The sequence below is a fragment of the Mirounga angustirostris genome, unplaced genomic scaffold (genome assembly GCF_029215605.1).
Source record: "Mirounga angustirostris isolate CCGP_5_RB_7025 unplaced genomic scaffold, mMirAng1.0.hap1 SCAF_10, whole genome shotgun sequence".
Classification (NCBI taxonomy): Eukaryota; Metazoa; Chordata; class Mammalia; order Carnivora; family Phocidae; genus Mirounga; species Mirounga angustirostris.
The window spans coordinates 39,844,268-39,864,407 of NW_026991718.1; the positions used below are offsets into that span (position 1 = coordinate 39,844,268).

The 20,140-nt window shown below is 47.7% G+C and overlaps 2 protein-coding genes across 2 annotated transcripts in view; one reads left to right on the forward strand and one right to left on the reverse strand.

Annotated features, from left to right (window-relative positions):
- The window catches only part of TRABD2A (TraB domain containing 2A), a 50,854-nt gene extending 45,818 nt beyond the window's left edge, over window positions 1–5,036 (forward strand). The window contains exons 6-7 of the mRNA XM_054509748.2: window positions 1,819–2,076; window positions 4,171–5,036. Of these exons, the coding sequence (XP_054365723.1) occupies window positions 1,819–2,076; window positions 4,171–4,354 (442 nt within the window). The 3' untranslated portion in view covers window positions 4,355–5,036. The remainder of the gene's footprint in view (window positions 1–1,818; window positions 2,077–4,170) is intronic.
- Window positions 5,037–6,881: 1,845 nt separating this feature from the next.
- Window positions 6,882–20,140, reverse strand: part of DNAH6 (dynein axonemal heavy chain 6) — a 244,028-nt gene continuing 230,769 nt past the window's right edge. Inside the window, exons 73-78 of the mRNA XM_045884660.3 lie at window positions 19,981–20,108; window positions 16,434–16,619; window positions 15,847–15,919; window positions 14,918–15,069; window positions 11,644–11,866; window positions 6,882–7,153 (exon numbers count right to left, since the gene is read on the reverse strand). Coding sequence (XP_045740616.1) covers window positions 7,050–7,153; window positions 11,644–11,866; window positions 14,918–15,069; window positions 15,847–15,919; window positions 16,434–16,619; window positions 19,981–20,108 — 866 coding nt within the window. The 3' untranslated portion in view covers window positions 6,882–7,049. The remainder of the gene's footprint in view (window positions 7,154–11,643; window positions 11,867–14,917; window positions 15,070–15,846; window positions 15,920–16,433; window positions 16,620–19,980; window positions 20,109–20,140) is intronic.

Genomic DNA, 20,140 nt, shown 5'->3' on the forward strand with positions numbered 1-20,140 from the left:
GGCTGAGGTCTTCTTGTGTCTGTTGTGATGTGATTTGAACAGAACCGAAGCTGTGATTTGTCCCACTGTGAGGATCCACTGCTTGAAGCTATCAGAGCTGAGCCCTAGTGAATTTGAGTCCATGTTTTTGCTAAGTAAGAGCAACAGACTTTTTTTGAGTGCCTACTGTGTACCAGGGCCTGTTTGGGTTATATGGAGGTCAAGGATGACATAGACGTGACCTCTGCTGGGGCAGAGGGCCTCGGCATGGGGTCTGCCTGACCATCTGCTCCTAAATCTTCCAGGAGGCCACCAGAATCTTGGAGAGAGGTAGGTGGGGCAGTTTTCCTCTCTAGGCTCCAGTTTCTTTGTTGGCATAATGAAGAGGTTCATTTAAATGGTGTCACACTTATGTGTCAGGCATTGTGCTGGGCTCTGGAGACAGTGATGAATCTGGCAGGTCCTGTCCTCCAGGGGCCTTTTAGCTGTAACTATATGTTGCTGGGATTCCCAACCTCAAGTTCAGAATAGGGGCCTTTCTTCTTTCTTTGCCATTTGAGGAATTCCCTTCTTTTACCTTTTTTGCCCACCCTGAGTCTTTCCTTTTTTCATTTTCTATCTCTTATACCTCCTCCCTTCCTCACACAGGGCCAGGAATATTAATTGACAACTCAGTTCTGTCAGGTTGTGGGTCAGAATTGAGCCCTGCTTCTGGCTAGTGGGCACTTCATCAAGGCTGAATCAGGGCAGAACGACTGAGTTTTTATGTATGCTGGTCTGCTGCACCCACACTGTTGGAGGATGCACATGGCACATCCACTGCTCCCTTTCTTCAGGTGGATGGGCCCTCACTACCTACATCAGGAGACAATGGGCTTGACCTCCAGTAGCTGGGATTCTTCTCTTTCTGACCCCTTCTCAACCGCAACTTAAATCCTTGACAAAAGTCCTGTTGTAGGAAGAAACTCGGTCCTTCTTTTTTTTTTTTTTTTAAAGATTTTATTTATTTATTTGAGAGAGAGAGAATGAGAGACAGAGAGCACGAGAGGGAGGAGGGTCAGAGGGAGAAGCAGACCCCCCGCTGAGCAGGGAGCCCGATGCGGACTCGATCGCGGGACTCCAGGATCATGACCTGAGCCGAAGGCAGTTGCCCAACCAACTGAGCCACCCAGGCGCCCCGAAACTCGGTCCTTCTAATGGCTTATTTACCCACTGGAAGAGATTCTTGGGGGTGGGACTACGGTCACCTTTAAGGGAAAACTAGAAGCAAGTTTGAGTTTCTCATCAGTTGTGAAGAACATACTTCCTTTGGGAAAGACGGTTTATGGTGAGCCCTGGGGTGAGGTGGTTAGAAGCCAGCCCTGTGAAAACTAGCAGTCATTCAGGTGGGGATGGGGCTACTACAGACTCAGTCTGAGTAAAGCCCTTAGGAGGGTAAAGGAGGGATTAGCATGATTAAGGGCCACTTCAGTTGTCCTAAGTAAATGGCATTCGAACATTTTTCATGTCTCTTTCAAGGCTGTAATCTTCAGTGACTTTCTAGACAGTTGTGACCCATCGTTAGGGAAGGGCAGTAATTATACGCAATTTAAAAGAAATCGATTTCCTCCCCAGCTGGGGGATTTGGAACGACTATGGTGACAGTATGGGAGGGAGAAAATAAGGCGTCAATGACAGTGATCGATTCTGGAGGTGGCTTCGAGAACCCTCCCTAGCAGCTTGAACTTTCACATTATCTCCTTGTTTTGAGGCCCTGAGCACTGAGGGCGGGGGGCGGGGGGGGACGCCATGCTGTGCGACCCTCCTTCAAGTCCATCTTCCCTCCACCCCTGTTCAAAGAGAGAAGAGCCGAAGTCCCTCGTCGGGGCCGACCTCCCAGGTCATCTTTGCCCCGGAAGTGCCCTCCGTGGAAGCGCGGGCACCGGAAGCTGCGTCTGCGGCGCACTCACTGTTGCCCCCTCACGTGTCCGCGGCCGGAAGTGCCGACCTGGGTGGTGAGGTGGAGCGGAGGTTTCGGAAGAAGCGGAGGCGGCTGCGCCCGCAGCGAAGGCCCCGGCTTCGGCAGTTCAGCGATCTGTGGGTTCGACTGGAGGAGAGGTGAGGCAGGGGTTTGGGCGGGGCCGGCGGGGAGCCCATCCCGGCAGCCGTCCGTCCCACTGGGAGCGTGGGTGGGGGGCAGCCCCGAAATGCCCATCACACCGCTTAAGAGGGTGGGGGTTCAAGGCTCTGGTGGGGGTGAGCACCCCACTCATGGACCAGCCTTCCTGTTCCTCACAGCCTTGGGCACTGTCTTCTGTTCACTGTGATGCAGATGCATCCAGATTAAAGGTAGTTGCTTCGAGCCAGAGCAAGGGCAACATGTTCATCTTTGTTAAAGAAAGGGCGGGGGGGCGGGGGTGGGCATGCCTGAGTGTGTTGATTTACCAGCCCTTTCTCCGCTGCAGATCAGGGATTTCAGTTTTGCAGAGCTGGAAGCAACCTTGTGGGAATGGGCTTGTTCAGCCCCCACATTTGACAGGGAGTAGCATGAGCACAGAATGTACTCTCAGGGATGCTTAGGAGGTAGATCAGAGGTGGACAGAGGAGTCAAAGGTGATGACTCAGCCTGTTCTGCAAGGCATAAGGCTTCTGGAAGAACTACATCAGGGAGGCCTGGGATCCAGGATCCAGATCAATTCAACCCAAATGTACTGAGTTCCTCCCATGTGCCTGCTTTTGTGTTGGGTGCCGTGGCTTTGGAGTAAACCAGGCATTAGCCCTCTGCCTTCATGGAGTTCACATTCTGGGGAGGAAGTCAGATTTTGAGTTGATTGTCTGCAAAGGAAGTGTAGGGTACTGTGGGAATGCTCTTTTGTTGGAGGTTACTATTTAGGGTTGGGGGTCAGGAAAGGCCTCATGGAGCGGAGGGACCTTTTGGCTGATACTGAGTAGAAGCCTGACAAAGTGAAGCCCAACGAACAGAACTTGAGTCTTCATCAGGAGATTCAGGGATCCAGTGCCTGCATCGTGTTTAATAATAAATGTTGAATGAGTAAACAACTGAGCAAGGAGGGGAAGGAGTTCCAAGCAAGCGGGACAATTTGAAGGCCTAGAGAGAGTGAGCATGTTGAAGAAACCAAGATGAAGTAATGATGGCTGGAGCCTGGGAAGTCAAGGGGAGTGGGGTGGGGCGGGGTGGGTCCAGACAGGAAGTGGAGTGGAGTGCCTGAAGACATGAGGAGCCACTGAAGGCTCGAAGCAGGCATCCAGTATGCTGTGGAATTGGCTTTTTTAAAAAAATTTTTAAAAAGATTTTATTTATTTACCTATTTGAGGGAGAGAGAGAGAGAGGTGAGCGGGAGAGGGAGAGAGAGTCTGAAGCAGACTCCATGCTCAGGGCAGAGCCCAACTCAGGGCTTGATCCCATGATGGCGAGATCATCACCTGAGCCAAAATGAAGAGTCAGATGCTCAACCGACTGAGCCACCCAGGTGCTCCCGGGATTGGCATTTTTAAATGGAGGGAAGCTGGCAGCCAGATGGGACCTGGAGAACAGGGACAGATCCTGTTGAATCCATGTTCAGTGGTACCTGCAGAGAGTGGCTCTTCAACTATCCTTCCTTGGCGGGTGGAGGAAGAAACTGACATATTCAGTTCCTTTTCGGTCTGGGCCATTTCCTTTCAAGGTGGCCTGGAGTCGGGCACTTTACACCTGAGCTGAGCTGAAAGGTCCAGTTGGGTCTGAGATCATGGGCCCCTTAGCTCATACTGTCTTGACTTGGGATGTCTGCATGGAGTTCACACTGGACCTGAGCTGGGTCGGGGGGGAGATCCTGGGGAGGACACCTCATGGCTTGGATGGGCCTCTATGTGTGGTCAGTGTGGAGGGTCCCTGCCTGAGATTGCCCAAGGGCTAATGACACGCAAATCTGAGTTGGGGCTTCTTATACCTAGAGTTTTAATAATCTTTGAACCAAGAACCATGTCGCCGGGGGAAAGTTGTCCGATGTGCTGGTCTTAGCACCTGAATTACTTGGATTTGTTGTAGCAATAGTATTAAGGGACAAAGACACAGGAAGCCCATTAACATACTAAGATCCATTCTCATCTCTAAAAAAGGGAGATGAAAAGAAGCTGTGTGGGCCTTCAGGGGCCTTGGAGTATCCAGGGGCTCCTGCTGAGCTCTGAGACTCTTTTTTCTTTTCCTCGTAGCGCCATGGTCCCACAACTCCAGGTCCCTACTCTGGATAGATCCATCTCTGCTGAGCTGCGGCTTCCTCACCATGGGCATTCCCACCACAGCCAGATGGTGGCCAGCAGTGCCTGTCTGTCTCTCTGGACTCCTGTGTTCTGGGTGCTGATGCTGGCTTTCCAAACAGAGACATTCCTCCTGTAATGACTGGAGGAGCCAGGCCAAGCCCCGACCCCCTGGACTTGAAGGATGGCCGTTCCTGTACTCCACACTCTGGTCTGGCCTTGATAGGCCCGACCCAGGGAAGGAGACAGAATAAAATGCAGTGTTGTTTCTTCTCTTTCCAAGGAATGACTTTGGGTTATCCAGCAGTGCTTGGGGTGGGTGTACAGTTTGTAACATACGGAGTTGTATGAAAAGAATTATAAATGTATTATATAAAAATGATTAAATACATTTTCTGTGTAGACTTTTTCCCACAGTATGTATGTATTATGCAAACAACTCTTGCTCACACCCTCTGGATACTATCACTGCTTCACTCCTGGGCCCTGCTCCTGGCCTACCTGCCACTTTGGATCCTGACCCTGTTCTTCCTGCTGCTCCTCTTCCTACTCACTCCTGGTTCTGGATTCAGGGGAATTAATAGGCCATGGGACCTTTGTTTGCTCCTCTCTATTCAAGGTCTGGTGGCTGGGCTGCGTCCTGCACTCTGACAAGTGCTTTAATTATGTGTGATGTATGAGTGTCTCCCCAACACGCTGAAGACTGGGTGAATGGGTGGGTTTCGTCAAAGCTGCTGTGCAAGAAAGCACTTTGCAAATGCTCCCTCTTCCTGTCTTGTTATTTATTATTTATATGTCTATGTCTTTTACAAATAAAATCTTACGGGGAACCTACATAAAATGATTAAGAATAGAATTGTCTTGGTTGAGTCTGAAATGGGAACTTTTAGTCCTGCCCCCCCCCCCCCCCCCCCCCCCCGGCAAGGTTTCTTTAGGGGCTTTCGAGCAGCTCACAGAAACCCAGAGGGTCTGCCCAGGACTTGGATGGGGCCAATAAGAAACAGATGTGTTTGTTCCTAACCTGGTTTGGGGAAAGCTTGATTGCCTGGGCTCGCAGTTCTGTGATCTTCTCTTCCTAGACTTTCTTGTGGGTGCATTCTCAGTCATTTCCAGGGCCCAGAAGATCTTTGGGGTATACTTAAAGAGTGGTGTGGTGGTACTCAGGATGCGTGTCCTCCACCTTTGCTCCATTCTGCAGCACGCACCCTGTATTGCAGGGGTAGGAGGACTCAACGTTCCCAGATTCCCTTGCTGCTATGTTTGAGATTCTCCTAATGAGATAGACTTGCCTGACTTGGAAGGCGGAAAGAGACAGAAGAACTTTCTCTTCAGGGGTGGTGGCAGATATGTGTAGGCTCCAGCAGGCACGAGTTTGTGCAGTGGCCTGGCTCTGCTCTTCCTCGTCCAGTCAGTCGACTGTTCCACGAGTGCGGTACAGTGTGAGGTTGGCACAGTTTCCCACAGCGCTGTGACCTTGGATTACAGCTGCTGTGGTGCCTGATGTCAACCTCTGACTTCTGCAGCTGCAGCCATTCCCATGGCTTAGTAAGTACCTGTTCCCGCTTGGAATGCCAAGAGTAGTCTCGGATTCCTGCTCTGAACTCCAAGTAATAGAAGTGCTCTCTGCTTCTCCGGGACTTGAGTCTGTTTTTAACTTTGATAGGTATGGGGACGAAGGTGGAGGTAAAAGGGGAAGGTAGGATTACTGGGCCTGACCCAATTCTTGCAAATTTCTGTAAGGGGGTGGTGTGGCTTTATCCATCCTAGCTGTGTGATTCCCAGTGTCTTGGCTCATGTTATGGCTGAGGAGGCAAACGGACCCTTGTTGGCAGGGCTGACACAAGATGATTTGCCACAGTGCTCCATCTTTTCTTCCTTTTTTTTTTTGGTGACTGCTCCATCTTTTTTTTTTTTTTAATTTTTTTTTTTAAAGATTTTATTTATTTATTTGAGAGAGAGAGAGTGAGAGACAGAGAGCATGAGAGGGAGGAGGGTCAGAGGGAGAAGCAGACTCCCTGCCGAGCAGGGAGCCCGATGCGGGACTCGATCCCGGGACTCCAGGATCATGACCTGAGCCGAAGGCAGTCGCTTAACCAACTGAGCCACCCAGGCGCCCAGTGACTGCTCCATCTTAATGGTGGCCCAATAACCTCTGCTTTTGAGGTGACAGGGGCTCAGGTGCACCTGGGTGGGACTTGGCTGCTTTTCACACAGGCTCGTCCTAAAATGGAGGGGAAGTTCTGTACTTGGGCAAGACCAACCTGCACTTGCGTGAAGCACAGCAGCCTCTTCTAAGGACTGTAGTGTAGCCCCTTAGAGTGGGGGAACAGGCACCATGGGGTTGAGATCTTGTTATCCAGCTCATTTGCTCATCAGCCTCCCATGTGTTGGGCTCTGAGCCTTCATCTGGTCTAGAAATCGAAGCCCCTGGGGCCACGTGACTGCAATGTACACCAGGCCTTTTATATCAGAGTGAGGAGGAAGGAGGCCCCTGTGGATAAGGCATTGCTGAGCTCTGACTCGCCCAGGTTACTCCCCTCACTCCCCTCACTCCCCTCAAGTTATTGATGGGAAGCTGCCTGGCTCTCACCTGGGGGAGGGGGAGCAGGTTTAAGAGGTGAGTGTTGAACCCACTGCTTTCACATCAGAGCTTGAATTACCAACAGGAAGAAACAAACACTTTATTTTAGATTAGAAGAGAAAAACCACACTTACTACCCTTAAGTCAGATCTGAAGTAAAGCTATGTTGCTCACATATAAGTTATGCAGACCTTTGTCCCCCATCAGGAAAGATCTCCGGCCTGGTTCTTTTTTAGCAGGAGGTGGCAACTTTTCACTCATTTAGCTGGCAGAGCAAAGCTGATCCCTTGGCAATCCAATAATCTTTGGAACGCTTGGAGGGTAAGAGGATCGTCACCACAAAGTTGGTTGAATGACCTAGTTAAGGATACAAGGACAAAAGAATAACCCCTTGATACAAAGAGCACTGTACTGGGAGTCAAGACACTTGGGTTTCAGACCTGACTCAGTCTCTAAAGATAATGGGCAACTAATCCTCTATGGATTTCAGTTTTATCCTCTATAAGATGAAGATGTTAGAACAAATGATCCTTTAGGACCTGTCCAGCTTCGACTTTGTATAGCCTTGTAAAATATGTTTCAAATTCTCTGCAGGCTGACTGAGGGAACACTGGACTAGGATTCAGCCTTGAGCTTTTAGTGGGACTTGGGATACAGTTGGTAGGTTGGGCATCTGTTCATTTGTCCATCTGTCCATCCGTCCATCCGTCCATCCATCCATCTATCCATCCATCCTTTGTTTCACCCTGCAGTTAGGCACCAGGGCTCCTGAAATGACTAAACACAATCGCAGATATTTGGTCCTCAGCTCTGGGACATCTGAAGTAAGAGGTCACTTTTGCACTTTTTTCATTGTGGGCATGTGTGAGGGGCCAGGACCAGTGTAAGAAGAAGAGCATTCGGCTCTCAAGATGGCACTGCATTCATAGCAAACCCCCATCTGTGTGGAAGTTGGGGAAGGTGGTGGTGTTGCCAGCAGAGAATGCCCGTATCTCCCCTTCCCTTACCTTTGTATGCCACGCCCTGCATGGTGCCTTGGCAGTGCTTGAGGGACATTTTATAGTACAAAGCAGCATACACACACACACACACACACATTTAACTGTGAGTTTGATTCAGGATTCAGATAAGGTCCATGCCTTGCAATAGTGATGTGTCTTATTTTAGAGAGAGAGAGAGTGTGTGTGTGAGTGGGAGTGGGGGGAGAGGAAGAGAGACAATCCCAAGCAGGCTCTGTAACCAGCATGGAGCCTGACATGGGGCTTGATCCCTCAACCTTGAGATCACAACCTGAGCCAAAATCAAGAGTCAGATGCCCAACCCACTGAGCCACATAGGTGCTCCAGTGATGTGTCTCTTAAATTTCTTACAATTGGTAGGTTCCCCCTCTGTTCCTTTTGCCACCCCCTTGTAATTGTTGAAACAACCAGACTATCCTATAAAGTTTCCCAGAGTCTGGATTTTTGCTGACAGCTTCCCTGTGGTGATTTTAAGCATGTTTCTCTATCCCTGTAAAGGGGTGGTGAGATCTAGAGGCATGATCACATTCAGGTTTGAGTCTTTTGGGACAAGAATACTTGAATAGGTGGTGTGTATTTTCATCAGGAAGTACCTTATGTCTGATTTTCTTTCTTTGTTGGGATGTTAGCAGCTGTTGATAATTATTACTTAGAGTCATTATTTCATTAGGGTTAATAATAATTTTAAAATTTAGTGATGATTAAGTGTAAAGTATCCATCAGTGATTTAATTTTTGTATGTAGTATGACATAGGGTCTAAGTTTGGTATAACCAATTGAGCACCATTTGTGGAATAATTTCTCTCTTCCTGACCTATTTTATTTTATTTAAGATTTATTTATTTATTTGAGAGAAAGAGAGAGAGAGAGAGAGATAACACGAGCAGGGGGAGGGGCAGAAGGAGAGGGAGAAGCAGACTCCTGGCTGAGCAGGGGGCCTGATGTGGGACTTGATCCCAGGACCCCGAGATTATGACCTGAGCTGAAGGCAGACGCTTAACTCACTGAGCCACCCAGGCACCCCTTCCTGACCAATTTTAAACCAATATACACAGTGTGTTTCTGGGGTCTGTATCCAGTGCATTGATCTGCTTGTTGAGTCTTGTGCTAGTGCAATATCATTAAAAAATTTTTTTTTTTAAAGATTTTATTTATTTGACAGAGAGAGAGAGACAGCGAGAGCAGGAACACAAGCAGGGGGAGTGGGAGAGGGAGAAGCAGTCTTCCCAGCAAGCAGGGAGCCCGATGCGGGGCTCAATCCCAGGACCCTGGATCATGACCTGAGCCGAAGGCAGACGCTTAATGACTGAGCCACCCAGGCACCCCTGCAATATCATTTTAATTACTACCTTTCCTTGGTTCCTCTTGCCAAGAAGACAGGGTTCCTGTTGGAATTTTAGCCAATAATAAGACAAATGACTCTTAAAAAAATGGGTAAAAGGGGGTGCCTGAGTGGCTCAGTCAGTTAGGTGTCTGCCTTCAGCTTGGGTCATGATCCCAGGGTCCTGGGATTGAGCCCCACGTAGGGCTCCCTGCTCAGCGGGGAGCCTGCTTCTTCCTCTGCCTCTGCTCCTACCCCCTGCTCGTGCTCGCTCTCATGCTCGCTCTCTCTCTCTCTCAAATAAAATCTTTTTTAAAAAAATGGGTAAAAGACTTGAACAGACAGTTCATCAATGAAGATATAAATAAGTACCAGAAAAGATGGCTAACATCATTAGTCATTAGGGAAATGCAAAGTAAAACCACAAGAAGCTACCACTATATTCTATCATTCCATCTATCTATCTATCTATCTATCTATCTATCTATCTATCTATCTATCGTCTAAAATTAAAAGGACTGGTCATCCTAAGTGGTAGTGAGGATGTGGAGGAACTGGAACCCTTACACGCTGCTGGTGGGAGTGTTCAATGATATGGCCACTTTGAAAACAGTTTGGCTGTTTCTTAAAAAGTTGAACCACGTACTTACCACATGATCCAGTCATTCCACACCTAGATATTTATCCACGGTAAATGAAAGCATATGTCCACATAGAAACTTGTACATATCATTATTAATTTTAATATGTTTTTAGATTTGTCATAGGAGGGGGAGATGAAGACATGATAGGAGTGTCTATTTTAGTCCTATTCCGTATGTTACTCTTTGAGAACATACTGTAATGGAAGATTTTATTAGAAAAATATTTATCAGTATCTATATTCTCTACTCAAATGAGGAAATGTTTTAATTCTTTCTACCTTGCCACTCTCCCATATTTCTATCATCTGGAAATTTAGTTTCAAGTTCTTAAAATCATTTTTATGGTCAAACTATTAAGATTTAAGTGTGTGTGTGTGTGTTTTAAATAGAGGGTCAGTGGTGATTAATTTAGAGCCACTGTATGTCCAAAAATAGGTTTACTACTCCTTCCCTTTTAGATGATAATTTGGTTGCATTTGTTGCAATTCTATGGTTCAAAGTTGTTTTTCCTCAGCCTTTAAGGATGTTTGTCTATTGGGGTGCCTGGGTGGCTCAGTTGATTAAGCGTCTGCTTGGCTCGGGTCATGATCCCAAGATCCTGGGATCAAGCCTCGCATCAGACTCCCTGCTCAGTGGGGAGCCTGCTTCTCCTTCTCCCTCTGCCATTCCCCCTGCTTGTGCTCTCTGGCTCTCTCTGTCAAATAAATAAATAAAATCTTAAAAAAAAAAGATGTTTGTCTATTTTCTTTTTATGTGCGCTGTGGATAAAGAGAGATGCTTGGTGTCAATATGATTCTCATTCTTGTGAATTTTAGTTCCAGTGTATTCATATATTTATCTCTTTGCTTTGAGTATTTTCTTTATCTCTGATAGTCTTAAGTATTGCTTTGATATATCTTTTAAAATTTATTTCTTTGTTGTGTGCTTTAAAAAAATCACTCCTACCACTTTGTGAGATCTTGCAATCTGGGGACTCAAGTGTTTCCTTCAGTTCTGGGAAATTATCAACCGTTATTATCCCTCTTCCATTCTCTTTCTCCTTCCAGATTGCCTACTAGATAAATACTGGAAATTTTCGCTCCTTTCACGATGTCCCTTTTTTTTTTTTAATTGCATTGTGCTGTATTGTGAGGGATTTCCTCAGTTCATTCCCTGCTCACTCTTTGGCAGTGTCCTAGCTGTGTATGGGCAGATTGTCAGCTTCTCTGTTGATGGGGCTTTCTACTTGATTTCTTTTCTCAGGGCTGCATCTTAGTTTCAGGCCCACTCGGATTCCCCTTTTTGCAACATGGCATTCCATTTTTTAAAGATTTTTTAAAAAATTTATTTATTTGAGAGAGAGAGTGAGAGAGAGAGTGCAAGAGGGGGTAGGGTTAGAGGGAGAAGCAGACTCCCCGCCGAGCAGGGAGCCCGATGTGGGACTCAATCCCGGGACTCCGGGATCATGACCCGAGCCGAAGGCAGATGCTTAACGACTGAGCCACCCAGGCACCCATGGCATTCCATTTTTGGTTCATTTTCAAATCCGTTTTCTATGATGAGTCTCAGTGGCTTTAATGGGAGAGAGATTTTCGTGTCTACTCAGGTCATCATTTTGAAAATAAAAGTCACTGCTCAATAAGCTCTATTTTCTACTTATTAGACTAGTAGAAGAAAGCATTAGTTTTATGATGTTAGTCCATGCTCAGAGTTAAAGGAAAGAGAATTTATAACATTTATAAATTAGTATGTTATAAGTGGCCTCATTTTAAGCCTAGCTAATTGGTTTAAGATCTCTCCTTGCACAGTATAGCTTTTTTTTTTTTTTTGGACTTTGTAGTTCGTGTTTCATCATCATTTGGGCCAATCTTGGCACATCCTTACCTGTGGTTGAGAGTGTTCCTGCCCGGGCCCCTGTTTTATAAAGTGGGGAGTGGTAAAGTGTTGGGTTTGGCACATAATTTTGTTGAGGTTCAAAATGCACCACAGGCAGCATTGGATTCATCTGTCCTGGCAATGCGTCCTCTATCACCATCTCCGTATTGTCCCATTGAGAAGCATCCATGAACATTCCATGAACAAGAACACCATCCTCAGGAGAGGGCAACTGAAAGATGACGAGACGTTTTAAGGTGAGAAGAGGAGAAGGGGATTAGCTGTTGTGGGCCATTTCCTGAGTCCCACATCCTCACGAGTTAATTCTAAGAACCACTCTATAGATTGCTGTTATTACTCACATTTTAGAGAGGAGAATACCGAGGCTTGGAGAGGTAAAATGACTTGCTTCTCGGTTTGACACCAAATCTCATACTTCCCACAGTCCACCAGGACCTCTAATAAGGGATCCCATTTATGGGCTTCAAACGATCTGATATGATATTATGACTTTCTCCTTCTCACGGGAAGCAGATGGGATAGGAGGGCTGTAACTATTACGTTCTTTTTAGCAAGGTCTTTCGAGGGCCTGGGTGACCTAAAGATAGATTCTGTATCTGTAGTAACACTTGCAGAGCACCAGTGGAAAGTTCCTTTTTTGTCTTCAGAAATTATGCTAGATTTTTCATGTTCCTATTAAAGGGGGGAGAAAGAGGACAGAGAAACCCTGCCCCTTAGTGGCCCGTGATTGGACGCCGCCGCGGGATACAATTTCGGCCGGTTGTAGGCTTCTGTGTCGTCCTCCCTCAAACACTGAGCGCGTTTGGCCACTTGTGGAGCCAGTTATCTTTAGGATAATTGGAGCTTCACACCTGCAGGCAGTGACCAAGCTGTATGGACATAGGTAGTATCTTTTTATTGTGAATAGAAGAATGGTAAGCTCTTCTTGGCTGGTCTTCACTTCCTAGCGTCCTGAGCTTCGTCTCTTGGGCAGGCAGTGTGGGGCCTGCCTTCCTGTCTGGGGGGCTGCTGCACCCGCTTGTGCACGTTTGCCTTACTACAGGCTGCACTTGCCGGGCCATGGGTGGGAGCCATTTGGACATCCACCCAGAGGGACTGTGCTTTCCTAAACCACACAAAGGTGGCAAACGGGAGGACGGTGGCCCTGCTTGTATGTAGTGGAACGAAAGCTGTGTGAGCAGTCTCTTGCACACATTCACTGGGAGGACCAGGAGTTGGGCCCACCATACAACCTGCCATCTCCATAGAAGGCAGAGATCTAAAGCACTGTCGTGGTTCAGTGCCCATGATCCAAGGTGGAAGTGTGCTGTGGGTTGGGGCAAGGTGGAGAGACAGAGGTCCTGGTGGTCAGTGTAAGCTTCCGTCTGTCAGCCTCCTGGGGCAGGTACAAATGTGCCAGGCCCAGAGCAGGGCCAGCGTTCTGGAAGGCCTTGGCGAGAACTTTTATGTGGGTGCCTTTCTGAGGCCTCAGTTATTCCTGATGTGGGCCTGGGACACTCTCCTGCCTAAGAAGGGGCTCAAAATAATGAGGAGTGCAACTCTCAGTTTATTTTCTCTTTACTTTAAAAAGAATTTTGATGCTAAAACAAATTTCCTTAAAAATGTAACCCTTTTTATTGTCATTTTAAATACAGATAATTGGGGCACCTGGGTGGCTCAGTTGTTAAGCGTCTGCTTTCGGCTCAGGTCATGATCCCAGGGTCCTGGTATTGAGCCCCGCATCGGGCTCCCTGCTCAGCGGGGAGCCTGCTTCTCCCTCTCCCATTCCCCCTGCTTGTGTTCCCTCTCTCACTGTCTCTCTGTCAAATAAATAAATAAAATCTTTAAAAAAAACCCAGATAATTAAGAGGTATGGGATATTATAGTATTTCATAAGTAAGCCATGAATATTGGATCAGTTTGGTCTTTGTAAGTTTTTGCTCATGAGAACAAAGAGTAGATCAATCAGATCTGAGTGGGGTGGATACTGATAGAATTATCCAGGAGCAATTTCTACTAACTGATGCCAGATATGTTAAGGAAAGTTTAGTAAAGCCATTCACCACAACTATGCTGATTGAGGAGTGAACACTTTCTTGGAAAAAACAATCTGGAGCAGATGTTTGATTTTGTGGCACGAGTAGAAAATTATATTTACACAGCTCACTAGTGTGGGTAGGTGCTTGGAGGCAGAGCTCCAGTCCCCCATGGATACCCCCTCAGCACACTGAAGCTGGGCAGCTCAGATTGGCAGCGGTGGTGCTCATCCCTGGCTGTACTCTGGAATCACCAGGGGAGCTTTGGAAAATAATGGTGCCTAATGAAATTGCGGTGATTCTGATGTAACTGGGGTGTATTCTGGGCACTGGGATTTTTAAAAAGCTCCACAGGTGATTCTAACCTTCAGTCAAGGTTGAGAATCACTGATATTCTAGAGCTGTGGTTCTCAAACTTTAGTGGGCTAAGAACCCCAGGTAGGACTGTCACAGTACAAATTTCTGGGTCCCAGCGCAGGGTTTCTGATTCAGTAGATCTGGACTGGGTCCTTGGAATTTGCATTTCTAGTAAGTTCGCAGGTGATGCCCATGCTCCTCGTATTGGAACCACACTTTGAGAACTTCTGCTCTAGAGGGAGTAAACTATATAGGCAAGGAGTTTAAACTGCTTCCTTAGTGCATTCCTATTAATCACGTCATGTATTTATGGTTATATAATGTATGATATATTGGTATATTCCTTCTGCTAGGAGGCAGTTGAATGAACAGCAAATAAATTCAGCCTATAATAATATTTATTGCGGGAGCATTATGTGCTGGTTATTTTTACTGCATTACAACTCTGAGGTTAGCAGCAGCAGCCCCATTTTACAGATGAGAACACTGATGCAGACATGTGAGTCATTGCCCTAGCACACACAGCCTGCAAAGGGGAAAGTCAGAATTTAAACTCAGGCCTGCCTGATTCTGAAACCTTTGTTTTTAACATCTGGCTAAAGTCCTGATATTTAACCCTTTTCTCCATAAGAAGGAGAAAGTTGCCATAGGAATCTAAAGAAATAAAGGGTTACTTTAAAAAATATCTCTATAAATCAGACTAATTTAGGCAGTTCCATCTAGGCATTGCTAGACTGGGGAGTTTGTCTGAGGGGTGTGAATCTTGTCCTGCTTCTCGTGCTCCTGTGTGTGGGAGGCAGTAGGGGAGTGGGGCAGGGGAGGTTGGCTGAGGCCTCAAATGGCAGAGGGACAGAGCTGCTTTGCTGTAACAGTAGTCGGGGGGACAATACCTCCAAGTCCATGGGCAATTCTTGTCCAAACTGCACTGTCTTGGCAGCTTCTATAACTGCAGCTTGATCCCGGTAGGTAGGAATGATGTTGTATTTGAAACTCAGCTCATCTATAGGCAAATTGTATTTCCGAGCATGATTTTGAAGAGTTCCTATAAATACAAAAACCAGAAAGCTGGGTCCTCAGAACAACACTGCCGCTTCTCGAACACGGCCTCCGCTTGCCTCCATCAGTTTGAGAGCTTCCTCTCCACTGAGAAGTCTCAGCCACTAATGCCTTATTCTGAATTAGTTCATCAGCCGGGAAGCCTGCAGTGACGTTGGGAGGGGTGGAGCCATGCGGGGCTGGGAAGAGAGGGAGGAAGGCCAAGTCTCAAGGGCACTGCTCTGCAGTGAGGGAGACAGGCCAGTGCAGGAGTTCCAGAGCCCCATCTCCCTAACTTCAGAGTCCTGCTCAGCTTGTCTTGTATGGGCTGTTAATAAGGGATTCAGGATGAGACAGATTAAGGGCTGGGCCCTCTAGCTGGAGTCCTTGAGGGCTGATGGAAGGACAGAAGGAGTATTTTTTAGAGGGAAGGAAGCTGCGCTGAGGTGGGGCCGGAGCAGGGGGTGAGCAGGTGGTGCCTTTAAGCACGGGTCGCATGGGTCGCACGGGGACTGGGGCGTGCTGTGGACCCTCACAGCAGCAGTGCACTCATGTGCACAACGGAGAGGGTCTGGGATTAAGTTGTAGGGGAGCGGCTGCTATTTCTGTCATCCTTTCCCCTGGCAAGTGAAGAAGAGCAGGGCCTCACCGAACTGCCCTAAAACCAACAGTCCATGGTTAGGTCATTGGCAGCCAGGCCTTTCCCCTGGTTCCTAGAAACCCAGCATGTAACAAATCACGGTCTTTTCGGTGGGATTTTTCTTGGGAAAGCACGGTTTGTTACCTGTTAGAAATCCTTGAGGAAAGAAGAAACCGGAGATCCAGAAGGACTTAGGCTGCCCTCTTTTGAGCCACAACTAAAGGAGAAACATTACATCATCATGTATTGTTTTTCTGAAATGGAGTTTGTCATTTAAATCAAAGTCATATTCTGGAGGGCCTCTCAGGAGACAGAATCTCAACCAGCCTGAGTTAGTCACCAGCCCCATTCTCACTGCCTCTCTGTCCCCCGCTTCCTCACCCAACAGCCTGACCATAAATCCAGAAGCTGGTTATTACCGGGGGTGTGGAAGAGGGGAGACCACAGCAAGGTCACACCTGGCAGTTTGGACCCATGTCAGATTGGTTCTGTACCTCACAGTGGGGTCCTATGAACTAGATCTGAAACTAAAATGGGATGTGGGGATAAGGGCCAAGGGCAAAGTACATTATAATGAGCATGACTTCCAAATTGATGCCATTCGGGAAGTTTGTGTTTCTTTGGGCTCGGATGATCCCTCAATGGTTGCTAGTGTTCCAGTTCGCTAGGGCTTCCTAAGGACCTTCAGGCCTACCGTGTTCATCAAACCCCAAAGAAGTGAATTTTCTTACGTCCACAAACGCAGTCCTCAGGATGAGGTCTTTGACCCATGATCCTAGTGGCTTCAGGGATGGGTAGGCTGTGCTGGACCACAGAGAAGGAACCTGGTTGTTGAGGAAACTGTGATACACCTTCTCCATTTCTTCAGACATCACCACTAAGCCGGCGATGGCTTTGTTGAGTGTTTCCAGAGAAGTCTGAAAGAACAAGAATGGGGAGATACCTTTCACAGATGTAATTATCAAGTGTGAGTGCCACTCATTTGAGGCAGCTGGTACTGCCTTGGGCTGAAGGGCCCACTTGCTGGGTTCCATCCTCCCGGTACACGGTCTGCTGGGCCAGACCCTCCAGTCTTTCATCCATTTTCACAACATGTGACCATAGGGGTGGAAGAGCTGGGTGGGGGTGCGGGGGGTTCAGGTGGTTAATAGCAGAATCCAATGAAGTGGAAAGAGGGGAAGGAGGAGAAATATCCCCTGAAGCCTCGAGAAGTGGTTTCGAGAACTGCCACTGAACAGCTTTCCTTCAGGCTAAAGGAAAAATGGGCCTGACGGTTAGTTATTTGGGAAGCATGGGGCTGGTGGTGGCAACTACCTCAGGCCTCCGGGGAGCTCTGCCCCGGGGCTGCCCATGGCCTCTGAGGTTAGAGCAGAGAGGGAAGATTCTTAGATGAGACCAATCTTCCAGCTGGTACCAGACAGTCTCCTTGAACTGGAAACACGTCCTTAGGACATCCCCTCACCCTCCCCTCGCCACCACAAAAGTCCGAGGCTGGTAGCAGCCTCGGGAAGCCCAGAGCAGTATGGGCTAAAGACGAAGGCTGGTGTGGGATTGGTAGGGCCTGCACAGGTTCCAGTTTTGTGAAAACTACTGCTATCTACTGGGAAGATATTACAGAAAGACGTTGGAGGCCAAATTTATGCGGATTCAGAAAACAAAATAAGGCCCAGGACCATATAGTTCTGGAGATAGGCCATATGTGGATGAACAAGGTTAGTCAGCCTTCCCTTCCCTCATAGGGTTATCCCCCTCAGCAACCCCCCCCCCCACACACCCCATCTCGCTTCACAAGAGGCAGTAGTATGAAAAAGAAGAGTTTTAGTTAGATCTGCCCTCGGGACGTGAGGAGCCCTTGGTAGCGTTGGAAAGCAAGGGGGCTCTCAGCCACAGCCGAGGCGGTATTCCACCTTAGAGAACGAAAATGGAAAAAGCAGCAGAAGACTTACGTAAAATGCTGGGAGAATGCTTAAGTTATGGGGTGGGAGGGGGAGGTTAGGCAGCTAGGGTCTTCTAGGTCTGCTTAAAATGGAGGTCCCTTTGTGGCCGGTTCTCCCAGAGAAGAATGTTCAGTGGGAGAAAGTGTACTTCAAGATGTTCTTCTCTATGGCTAGAAGCCTGACTAACAGGCCGGCCTCATCTCTCCCAGGAACCACCCTGGCTCATAGTTCCGTCACTAGAGGGAGGAGAATGGGCTCCCCGGGGTGCTGCCACCTTCCTTGGCCTTTCTTATTGCCACCGCGGTGCTACCTTCCTATTCCCTGGGTGAAATGAAGGCGAGGCTGGGCCAGAGTCAGGATGGGGGGGCGGTTAGGGGCCACCACCTCTCCCTCAGACAGGAGTGCCCTGCCGCGATTCCCGACTGCCTTGCAGGCTGCTTCTTCCTGGACTCTGCCCTCTTCTTCCTGTAGGTGAATCCCTCCATTACTGGGAGACGGTAACGTTTGACCAGAAGTGGCCACAAGGAGACTTTAGAGCCACACTTATTCATTCGCCCATTCAAATAGTCACAAAGATTTAGGATGTGTCAGGGACTAGGGAAACAAAGATGGCTAATATACTAGTTTCCTTCTCTTCAAGAAGTTCATTGACTCACGGGGGAGCCCTCCTCATGGAGGAGAAATTACAAAGTAATGTGGCAGGTACCGTGATAGACACAGACTCCTGAAATGATGGAGTGCTGCGGAGGGGCTCCTAAGTTATCTGATGGTGGAGGGATGGGCTGGTGTGTCAGGAAGACTCTTTGGAGGAAGTGACCTTTGGATTTGTCCATCTTCAAGTAGGTGAAAGGTCATGATGTGGAGGAGGCCAGACATGAGCAGCATCCATGTTCGTCCTCTGAACAACAGTCCTCCCTTCATTTTAGCTGGGCATACAGCAGTCCAATATAGAGACTGTATTTCCCACCACCCTTGCAGCTGGGGTATGGCCATGTGACCAAATTTTGGCTAATGGGGTGCAGGAAAAAAATGATGTATGCAATTTCTGGGTCACATTTTTATGAGCTTTCTCTCAGCCCTCTCTTTCCCCTGTCCCCCTGGCTGGCAAAAGGGGACAATAGAAGCAGCCACCTTAGGCCCAGAGATACAGGCTAGCTGTTGAGACTGGAAGAGCCAACCCTCCAGCCAGGGACCCTAGATGAGCTCACAGAGCAAGATGAACTACCTGCCCTACAGGGCTTCTTCTGGGCTGTTACCTGAGAGGGAAGTGAATTTTTACCTTGTTTTGGTCATTGTATTTGGAGGTCTTTATCATAGCAGCTTAATCTCTATCTTGGCTCTTTCAGTGTAGAAGGAGATAAGCCCTGGGCTGGCCACCTGGCCTTGACACTGGTATACAGCTGACTAGATCCATAGTCCCAAGGTGAGGACTTCACATATTCAGCTGACCGGTGCCCCCCTAACCCACAAGCCTAAGTATTGCCAGCCAACCAGCAACATCGGGAGACTGCTTTTCTAATAGGAGACAGTCTTTGGCTTTAAAAGATTTACACCAGTTGTCCTCCCCAATCTTACCACCGAGCCTTGACTTTGTGCTAGGTATTTGGTCCTTGCTGGGCAGCAAAATCTTTCCGGGTAATATTCAGTATTTGGTCTCTAAAAGTTTTTGTGTTTCCCTCATCAAAGTTTCACACAGAGAAACCAGGGAGGCCTTTAGCCATCATTACAAATTCAAGGCCATCCAGAAAGTGTTCCGGAGCATAGGCAAAGTCTCCCAATAGTTGTCCTCAAATTTTAGTGGCAGTGAAATCATCTGGGGGAGTTTATTTAAAATTCATAATCCCAGGAATTTCTCAAGGAATTCTAACTCAGTAGGTCTGGAGTGGGATCAGGGAATCTACATTTTGAACATGCCACATGGCAGATTCTAACGCGAGCATTTTGTGGCCCAACTTGGAGAAACTCTGGTTTTTACAGTCGTCATAAAGACTGTGTTATTATATGCAAACCAGACATCAGGAACATGCACTGAATCTCTCTTAATTCAGTGCTTTGGTCCTTGATCAAATGTCTAGAGTCAATGCTCATTCCAGGGGTGTAAGTTAGGATAACGAGGACACTGGGATCTGTAACGTCACAGACTGATGGAGGCCTTATTAGGGAAGGGGAACAGACTCGTTGGATGGGGGTCAATTCCATTTTAGCCAAGTTGTGTTGGAAAAGTTGTTAGCATATCCAAACGGAAATGCTGAAGTGGTGGGAACCGGACGATTCTTCCGAGGCTACGCTTCTCTACAAAGCTTTGCTGCCCATCAGCAATGTGGGCAGTGAGTGCTCATACGTGTATTAACTTCAGTAGCTTGTTAAAGCGGTCCACTTCTTGTCCGAGCACGGTAGTCAAGGAGTTAAGGCGTCCTTGAGGATCCCTGATGAAAAGGCTCTCCGATGCACTCTCCATTTCTAGTGTTTCTGAAACACACACAGCTGATTCCTCAGATTAA